Source organism: Leiobunum rupestre, chromosome 1 (assembly GCF_980474605.1).
Source record: "Leiobunum rupestre chromosome 1, qqLeiRupe1.1.hap1, whole genome shotgun sequence".
Taxonomy (NCBI): Eukaryota; Metazoa; Arthropoda; class Arachnida; order Opiliones; family Sclerosomatidae; genus Leiobunum; species Leiobunum rupestre.
The window spans coordinates 53,960,695-53,970,676 of record NC_143384.1 but is presented as its reverse complement, the minus strand read 5'-3'; the positions used below and the strand labels follow the sequence as shown (position 1 = coordinate 53,970,676).

General features: G+C 33.9%; 2 protein-coding genes across 2 annotated transcripts; one reads left to right on the top strand and one right to left on the bottom strand.

Moving 5' to 3' along the window:
- The first annotated feature begins 7,204 nt into the window (after nt 1-7,204).
- LOC149963252 (uncharacterized) lies at nt 7,205-8,076 on the top strand. The gene is made up of 3 exons (XM_090170526.1): nt 7,205-7,552; nt 7,611-7,759; nt 7,815-8,076. Exons 1-3 carry the CDS (start codon nt 7,542-7,544, stop codon nt 7,979-7,981), a joined length of 327 nt encoding a protein of 108 aa, XP_090026652.1. The 5' UTR covers nt 7,205-7,541; the 3' UTR covers nt 7,982-8,076.
- A 305-nt stretch (nt 8,077-8,381) lies between these two features.
- LOC149963251 (uncharacterized) lies at nt 8,382-8,812 on the bottom strand. Its single transcript, XM_090165577.1, has 2 exons — nt 8,658-8,812; nt 8,382-8,598 (listed from the first exon to the last, which is right to left on the bottom strand). The coding sequence occupies exons 1-2, from the start codon at nt 8,810-8,812 to the stop codon at nt 8,382-8,384; spliced, it is 372 nt and encodes a 123-aa protein (XP_090021703.1).
- Between the last annotated feature and the right edge of the window lie 1,170 nt (nt 8,813-9,982).

Genomic DNA, 9,982 nt, shown 5'->3' with positions numbered 1-9,982 from the left:
GTAAATGGCAACTATCTCGGTACGCTCAGCTACTGAATAACGAGGCATTGTTCGAAATATTATCAAACACTGATAATAATCTCCCAAAGTTTTCCTTTAAATACCCAATGCATGTTTAGGATTGACCTATAGCCTCGTGTTTTTTAAATCCGGTCGTTTTTTTAACCAAAGTTTCAACTGGATTAGGTAATTCGGTTTCAATTATCGTTTCAAACAATCGTAATTTGGCTTCACCAACTTGTAAATTTTTCAAGCTCGAATTTTCACTGATAAATAAATTGTTTTTCGTCGAGTGAACAATTTTTAAGGGTTTTCGATGACGGCCTACAACTTTATAATAGAAACTTTTTATCTCGCGCCTAGTGGTCGAAAAATAATTTTTCAAAATTGGTGAAAAACATTACCGAAAACGCTCAAATTTCTCAAACTGATGTCCCCCGGTATAGAGAATTGACCTTCCAAATTTGAAATCGGTACTATAAATAGTTTTTGAAAAAAAAACACTTTTCCGAGCAAAAAAAAAGACCCTGTATATATGTATGTTTATATATCAATAGATACTTACGAATATTGAGTGTAGCTGCACGAACATTCACTGCACTAATACAAAACAAACAAAAATTTGTAAAAATCCACTTCAAATGCATTTTGATTCTTCTAACGCTTTAAAGAAACTTCATTTTTAATCCTTAAAGAAAAATAAATAACGTGAATAAGATATTTGACCTTTAAAACAGATACCCGAATCGCTAAAAATAGAACTACATAAAATACGTAGAAATTATAAAAATTTAAAAATTCCAATATTTAATCTACTTTTATCATCAACCAACATTTGTGAGATATCAATTTAAAACTGTCCATTTCTCTGTGTTTTTTCAAACACTTGGATATGGCTATTGCATTTTTATAAATGACTTTGTTAGTAAGTTATTGAATATATAAATAAAACATATTTACGTTTACATTATTCTCGAAAATGTGTTAAGATATTTGATTCCTCCCCCTCAAAAGTCCTCAACAAAAAGTCAAAGCTCGCTCTCCTGACCTTGCGGTTTTGAAAACTTCAACCCTGAATTGTACTCGCTATCGAAACTAAAAGATTCTGGAAAGTCGCTTCAAAAGGGGATAACGAAGGGGAAGGAAACAAATGTTTGAAACTTAGTTCGACACGCGTTCATGAACCTTGGCCTAAAAATTAATTGCAGATAGATTAAATTAAAATATCGTTAAGTAATTTAGCAAAACTCAATATCAATTTAGCAGTTGGTGAAAAACATCAATTTTAACTCCAGGCTTAAGATTTGTAAATCTTTGCCGATCAGATGAAAATCCAAAGCGATAAAGCGATTTTTTTTTAAATCGAAAAAGTTGATGCAGAGTAATTCTTTAATGGACAGACGTTATTGCTATGGTTTTCGGTAACTATAAGGGGTGATAACTTTTGAATGGTGTGCCTAATTTAAATAAATAATGCTTTTATGGTCTCGCAAAAGTTCAGTATGTTAAAGTGGTGCCTTTCCATTGACAATTTTAAATATATTTATAATCACTTCGATAAATCTACATTTTAAAATTTTTATTTCGTATATTAAATTTGTTTCGCTAATACACATAAAGATTGTTATCGTAGATGTTATTAGAGTTCGCACCATAACAGAGGTGATTTCAGATTTTATCATCGGGTCTGGAAATCACGGACAGAAGTAGCCTTGATCTCGTATATTAAAACAATAACTAAGACCCCTATACATGTAGTAAATGTACGTAGTTAATATTACAACTCCTTTTATAATTATAACACCGGGAATCTTATAATTCTTTAAAGAGATAATGCAAAGCCGAACCAGCCTATTTTTTATCGATTCGCATACCTAAAACTTGTACAAAAATCATACTCACCTTAAAAAATGGTTTGAAATTAAATTTAAATTAATTTTTAACTTCGCGAAAATCAGGCCTTGGCGCTTCCGATGGCCTCTCAACTGTATTTGCCGCGCATCCGACGCGTCGTCTGAAATAAGGTCCCCGACCAATCAAAGCGAGGAGCACCCTTTAATCCAACATCCAATGATTTATCTCTTTTCGCACGTAATCGCTCGAAGCTTCCGGGAAAAAATCAATCGATTCTAGAGCTCGCTAAGCCTCGGTCGTTCCTAGTTCGCTGTTTGTATTATTTAATATATTGTAGGAGATTTTCAAGCATTTTTATTCGCTTTTATTTTATAAATATACTTGTGTTATAAAACCATGGACACTGTATCTCTAACCGGACGGGAAAAGCAGCCTAAAAGAGGTACCCCCTCACTGTCCGTTTGCGGCCTACTTCGTATTAGCTGAAATAGTCGGCCGTACTCGATTTGCAGGGCCGTCAAGGTCATTCGAAAGAATGTAAACCTTATTTCTTTATCGTTTGAAATGCGCCATCTACTGGGGATTCGCTAGGTATTATGGGTATCAACATTTTCGCGATTTCTGTCTGCTTTGCTAGGACTGTATAAATCGTCTGCTACTTAAGTTATCGGTAAGGCTTAGTAAGTTTAGGTGTAAAATACGATTTTCAAACGAGATCGAGAGACAAAACCGGTAATTTATAATAAATAATTTCGCCTATTTTATTGAATGTTCAATTTTTAATGATAGTATATTATTTACAGTTCTTCAGAAACTCCCAAAAGGGGAGGAACAAGATGTTGTGTTATCGGTTGTGGGAAAAACAGCTACAAGAGTAAAGCTAGCTTTCATTTGTTTCCAAGGGACAAGACTTTGAAAGAGGAATGGATTAGTAGGATTCAATCAGCTCCTCATGATTTCTAAACCATGCACAAGTTCAAAAGCAAATTTTGAAACTGGATTCCTTCAGCAACTAGCAAAATCTGCAGATACCATTTCAACCCAGCTGGAGTCAAACGTTACAATGATCTTCTCCCTTGTTACTTTTCTTGGAAATCTTTTGAACATATTGTTTTAAAGCCTTTCAAAGGTTGGAAATTAACTTATAATTATTTATTTATTTATTTATAACAAATTATAACATTTTTACCTTGTTTTTATTCACAGTACGGTTAGGTTATAACTATCTGGTTCTTCCTCCGGATGAAACGTTGTCGCTAAGAGCAGATGTTGTTATTAACAACGAGGAAAGTACGTTACCAGTACCACAAATGAGCATGAAGAATGAGTTTACCATCAGCCACTGTGAACATTCGTGTATAATAAAATACCATTACTCATCAATTATTAATGAAAAGGATGCTCTGATTAACCAGTTGATATTTGAAAATAAGGAGCTTAAAGAGAAGTCTTCAACCCTAGAAAAAAATAACGAAGACACCTTAAATGAATTAACGAATAAATGTAAACAATTAATAAATCTTGAGATGCAATTTAAGGTTTCCAACGCCACTAATAAGTCATTCAGCGTAACCACTAATCTACAAATAAAAACATTGTCATATTAAAAACTACATAGCAATAGCAACGGTAACTATATTTACACCACAGTCTATCCACTATAGACTCTGTTTACACTGTAAATGCAACTTACTTGTTTTGGTTTTCCATGTTTGAAATATGTAAAAGAGATTTCTATTCCTCACATTACCACCTTGGCTTAAATAATAATCAGCTAGGCTAGGCTAATACCCAATGCACCACCTTAGGCCTAACTTTAACTATAAAAATTTAATATTTTGTATAATTTTATGTTCGAAAACTATAAAGAATAGTTTAGGAATAAATTGCTTACCTGTTTAAAGTATTCAACTTTTTCATTATCATTAAATAACCCTTTAAATTACGAAGATAATGCAGGAACGATTTAAAAAAACTATTCCTAACTTCCTAAGCAGACGATATTTCTGAAAAAAATTTCAAAGAATTGTTGGGAAAATTCGATTTCCCATAATTCTCAGAATAATTTGAATTTATTTCGCCAGGTGTCGTATTCAAACGATAAAGAACGTTTTTTCGACCACGTGACGAATTATATGGCCTTGACAGCCCCGAAACTTTAAAGATTCTTGAACCCCCCCCCCCCCCTTTACAGAGAGACGGTGGCGGCGGCAGGTGATTTTGTATGGTGGAAGCTACAGCTTTTCCCGTCCGGTTAGAGATACAGTGTCCATGATAAAACTAACAATTTCGTGAGTGGTTAAATATATCTTATAATAATAAACCCAGCCATTTCGTGAGGACTATCAGTATTCTCTAAACACCTGGTCAGTACTAAGGTGTAGTGTTGATTGTTTTTGGAAATATTTCGGTAAGAATATTTGAAATAATCGTAAATTATCTTTGATAAAAATATAATAATGTTTATTTTAGGTTAAGAAAGATGCCTGGAGATTGTAAATGTGCAGCTTTCAACTGTGATAATACTCGCTAAAATACAAAAGGGAAAGACATTAAATTCCATTACTTCCCGAAGGATCCTAAACTTAGAATCAAATGGATAAGAATTCTTGGACGATCGGAAGACTGGATACCGACCTCTAGTTTAGCTGTATGCTCCAATCATTTCTCTGATAATTGTTATAACTGCGATAGCAACGGTGTAAAACAACATCTTAAATCTGGAGTAGTACCTAATGTATTTGATTTAACTCAACCTAAAAGATTAAGATTAAGTGGGCCCAGTGTCGATTCTGGAGAAACAAGCGTTGCTACTGTTTCTGCCCTTCCGCCATTAGCAACATCAGTTTCAGACACCTCTTCTCACGAAGCTGGGGACACCTGTTCTCACGAAGCTGGGGACATCAGCTCTCACAAAGCTGGGAACACCCGTTCTCACGAAGCTGGGGACACCTGTTCTCACGAAGCTGGGGACACCCGTTCTCACGAAGCTGGGGACACCAGTTCTTGCAAGCCTGTGGATTCAGCCCAAGCTTTGACATTTCATTCTTATGCATCTAGAGTTAGATAATTTTTTTTTACTCCTATTCAAAAGTTAAGGATTAAAAAATTTAATTATTTTAGAGAAGTATTTCATCCAAGAGTGTACAAACCTCTGTTTCACTAAGTAAAACAAAATCTAAAGGAACTCTTGTGCGACCTGTTGGTAAGAGTAAAAAATACAGTGTATGTAAATTTTAAAACTATTTTTAAAATTGCATTATAGATCTAGGAATTAAAGAGCCTTTCGCTTCTCCATTGATGTTTTCTTCCCCAATTGTTGCAAGTGGAACAACGTCTTATGACACCGATTCTGAATCTGAGTATGAAGATTCGGTGGAAGAGCCAACACCAAAGGCAATTAATTTTAGTCATGAAACTGAATCAGCTAAAAGCGAGGACCACCCTAGTGAAGTCACATACGAACCTAGTAGTGAAACTATTGTTAGCCCAGAAAGCGAGGAATTTGAATCAGACGAGTATGGTTTAATTATTATTGACTTGATTTGGTTTTTAACAATCCTTTTTATTTGTAGGGAGACTTTTCCATCTAGACTTGAGCCCCATCTGGAGGATAAATTTATTGTTTTCTCATCATGTCTCTTGACTCTCTTAAGAATCTGTAAAACTTTCCATAATAGCCCTGTCATAGACATTAAACGTAGAGTTATTGGCTCTTGTTTGTGTGTTACTACAGAATGTACCAAAGGTCATATTTTTAAATGGCAAAGCCACCCACAGTTTGGTCAACCTCTTGGGGGAACTATTTGCTTGCCGCTTGCATGTATTTTTCCGAAGTTTTACCCACAAAATTTTTGCTGGTTTGTAAACAGTTCAAACTTTGATGCTTTGGCCCACGGATGTATTTCTACTACCAAAGGATGTTTCATCCAGTAATAGAAAAAGTATAATCATTTTGTTTTTGCTTTACATTTCGGTTTTCTTTAATATTTGGACATATATATTTTAGCTTTGGTTAAGCGAACAGGATAAACTTTTGAATGAAATGAAAGCTTCACCCCTAAATGTGTGTGGAGATAGCAGAGCAGATAGTCCCGGTGAAATTTCATTTTAATTTAAATAATTTTAACTGCGCTTTATGTAAATTTTCAGAAAAATATTATTACATTTATTCATTTAGGTTACTCAGCTAAATACGGACTGTACAACTTTATGACGGGAGAATCCAAAAAATAATACATTTCGAGCTTGTGCAGGTAATTTAAATAAATATTTTAACTAAAAACCTCTTTAAACTAATTTTAAACTTAAAATTTGACAGTCAACTGAAGTTAAATCATCTAATCAAATGGAAATGGAAGGCCTTATTAGAGGCTTAAAATTTTTCTATGATAAAGGAGTAAAAATTGGTACTCTCGTATCTGACCGTCATATCGCAATCACAGCTCATTTGAGGAAAAAACATCCAGAAATAAACCACGAATTCGACAACTGGCATGTAGCTAAAAGTAGGATATAATTGTTCAATAATCAGGGTTGGAAAAGAGGAAAAAACGAGAAAAATTGGAGAAAAACAATTAAGGGATATTAAGATTTGATATGACTTTAAAATAATTAAATTGTTACTGATGTATTCAGATTTAAATATAGGCTTAGTAGATAATAAAACAGCTACTATATTCCAAATTTCCAATCAAAATCAATTAGTTCATCTCTTTGAGAAAAAGTTTGTTTTTGTTACTCTAATTAATTTAAATTAATTTTTTTTTCAATTTTGGCCATTGGAAGTGAAAAAACCAAGGAAAAGTTCATTTTTACGTCCCACTTTTTACCAGGAAAAACTAAGTGGAAAAAACAGCTTAAAATTTGTCATCCAGTCTTTTCTTGTGAAAAACCATTGTTTTTTTCAACCCTGGAAAAAATGTGCCAACTCTGTCAATAATTTAGTTACTGATTTTCTTAAAATTTTTAGATATAAAGAAAAAATTAAGAGCTGTAGCTAACACAAAGGGTTGTGAAGATCTCGAAGTTTGGATGCAATCCATTATTAATTACTTATATTGGGTAGCTCGCTCATCAACCACTAAAGAAGAACGTATCGGAAAATGGACATCATTGCTAAACCACATATGCAACATACACCAGGGTCACAGCAAAGCCTTTCCGAATTGCCTCCATGATGAGATTTCCAAGGAAGAAGAGCGATTTTGGTTACACAGAGGTGAAGTACAGTGTCGTAGCCAGGGGGGGCACAGAGGGCACGCGCCCCCCGAAACGTATGGTTGTATGCACAATTATTTTATTTTTTGTTTTACTTTTTTTCATTGTGTGCCCTCCCCGAAACCAAATCCTGGCTACGCTACTGGTGAAGTACTTATAACGTTATCCTTTGGTTCACTCGGAGATCGCAGACTCGCTGAAATTGGAAATCGAGCACTCAAAGATCAATCTGAGAACGTAAAAGGAAAATGCGAAGAATTCTTTTAAACCAAATCAGTTGAAATAACTTTTTTTTAAATTGAATAGAGTCCGTTGTTTACGAAAAAATTTCACCAATAATTCACGCCCCTCACACTTTGGCCGCAGTAGCCCAGCTCTCACAAAAGTATCAAACTTTTACATTAGAAGTGTTTCATTCTGTACTAAATTCTTTTACGCCAAAGAGGATTCATTTTCACAAAGATTCTATGGTCTCCAGGTATAGTTCAAATAGGCAATTGCTTCTATTTAATATTTACATCATTGCGTTCTTCTAGAACATGTTTAGCGGCCCTTCATTTTAATGAAAATGGACAGAAAGCGAAACAAATAAACCAACAAGGTGAAGAAGAGTATTACTTGGCATATCCAAAAGCCAAAGCTGGAGAACCAACTGTAAAAGCTATTCTTGAGGAAAACACTTACGGTGAGTGGTAAATTAGAAAATATTTTTGTGAAACTTTTAAATTATTTTTTTTTAGAGTATGTGGAAAAATTATTACAAATGGCATATGAAAAAGCCTTGGAAACTCCCATAGGGGTTAAGTTAATGGCTTCTGCTTGTACAGCTGAAACGCTAGCGTCAAAGTATTCAGAAGGGGTAGATAAGAGCATCATCCTAGCAAAGAAACAAAGCCGATTTGATTGATAAATTCAGTGCTAGATTAACACCTATCGGGGGCCCTTTTACTACCAGTAGAAGAAATATTTTTAAATAATACAACTGATGCAATGAAACGAACATTTCCATAAAATACAGCTGATTTAATTAATAAATTATTTTAACAAAAACAATATAGTCAATTATTTATATATCAAACATCTTAAAATCTTGGGTATTTAAATCCCGTATACTCTTCAGATTCCGCTGGGAACAACTCACTTATCTTCGATACCACACAACTTGGTATGGGTGTCCTACGATGCCTTCCCATTTTTCCATGCACAACGTATATATAATTTCGATAAGCAGCATACCGATATTTTCTATAGAATTCACAAAATGATCAATTTCATGCACAGAAACATGTATCCTGCACCCTTTTAACTTACTCGTGGATATTAAAGTCATTCCTATCATTTGTGTTCTGGACGTACATTCTGTAGTGAATTTCTAACACATCAATATCAGTACAATTTTTGATGAATCTCTGATACGTTTGAATGCAGGAATGACCAAAAACCTTTTCTCTTATTTGGCGAACCTCTTGGCAACATAAACTTTCGATAACTGTTGGCATTTCTTTGCAATTGTTACAATGACACCTATTTAATTTTACATTATTATTAAAAGTTATTATTAGAGTTTAGATAAGAGTACTTACCAGTTCGTATTGCCAATTCGTTCATTATTAAGATTTAGGCCTACATCTAATGCTTCGTTTTCACTATCACTATCATTGTTAGCATTAATTGGTTGATATTGAGCCAATCTCGGTTCAAACAAATATGGTTGAGCGCCTAAGTTTTGATCCTCCATAGTATCTAGGTTTAAACTAAAGAGATATTTAACTCCTCACAAAATTTATAACGTAATAAATATTACAAACAACGAACTAGGAACGACCGAGGCTTAGCGAGCTCTTGAATCGATTGATTTTTTCCCGGAAGCTTCGAGCGATTACGTGCGAAAAGAGATAAATCATTGGATGTTGGATTAAAGGGTTCTCCTCGCTTTGATTGGTCGGGGACCTTATTTCAGACGACGCGTCGGATGCGCGGCAAATACAGTTGAGAGGCCATCGGAAGTGCCAAGGCCCGATTTTCTCGAAGTTAAAAATTAATTTAAATTTAATTTCAAACCATTTTTAGGGTGAGTATGATTTTTGTACAAGTTTTAGGTATGCGAATCGATAAAAAATAGGTTGGTTCGGCTTTGCATTATCCCTTTAATGAAATCTAAATTTCTGAATTGTATTTAATTTTCACCTTATTATAAGGAGAAAAACCAGTACTTAATTGCGATTTCAAATCAAAATAGATGATAAATAAATTTCCGTTGTAAAACAATGATATGTAACGTTATTTTGAGTGACCACTTCTCCCGGTAGCTTTATTAACGCTTGCATAAACTTTTCATTGTTTTGTACTGTTACGTTATCTCTGAACGAACCCAATTTCATTAGAATGAAAAAGATGTAGCCTCGCCCGACAACCATGCTATTTGTGAATTTTGAACCGTTTTTCTACTTTTCTGTCGTTTGTTGCAATTAGTCGGAAACCAGCTTTTCTAACTTAGAAATGTACATTGGAAATTACGTTAATTTTTTGCAGTACATGCAGATCGTTTCGAGTAATTTAGCGAAAAGACTATATATAACAAAACTGTTATGATAATTTATGTGATTATATCAAAAACGATATTATTACGCGCGCTAATAAAATTAGAACATCTTCACTGTTCATTAATTGCTATTCATTTTATGTAAATATATTTTTCCAATTATTTTGCAAAAATGCATTGCACCTAAAGGTTCACCAAGTGTAGACAAACCCGATGTTTTTGTTATACACGTTAGAAATTTAAAATTAAGTAAACCAATTTTAAAATATCATAAAGTATTTACCCAAGGATAGGTTGGGAAAAATAAAGCTTTCTAACCCTGGAATTCGACCCCTGGCTAAGGTGGTTTTAGATAATCGCTTTTTA

What these genes read in the sequence shown, in the direction of transcription:
- LOC149963252 (XM_090170526.1), top strand. An exon ending in TCTTGAGGAAAACACTTACG is followed by an intron (nt 7,760 to 7,814) that starts GTGAGTGGTAAA and finishes ATTTTTTTTTAG; the next exon opens with AGTATGTGGAAAAATTATTA.
- LOC149963251 (XM_090165577.1), bottom strand. Translation starts at nt 8,812, where the DNA reads ATGGAGGATCAAAACTTAGGCGCTCAACCATATTTGTTTGAACCGAGA. An exon ending in CGAATTGGCAATACGAACTG is followed by an intron (nt 8,599 to 8,657) that starts GTAAGTACTCTT and finishes AAAATTAAATAG; the next exon opens with GTGTCATTGTAACAATTGCA.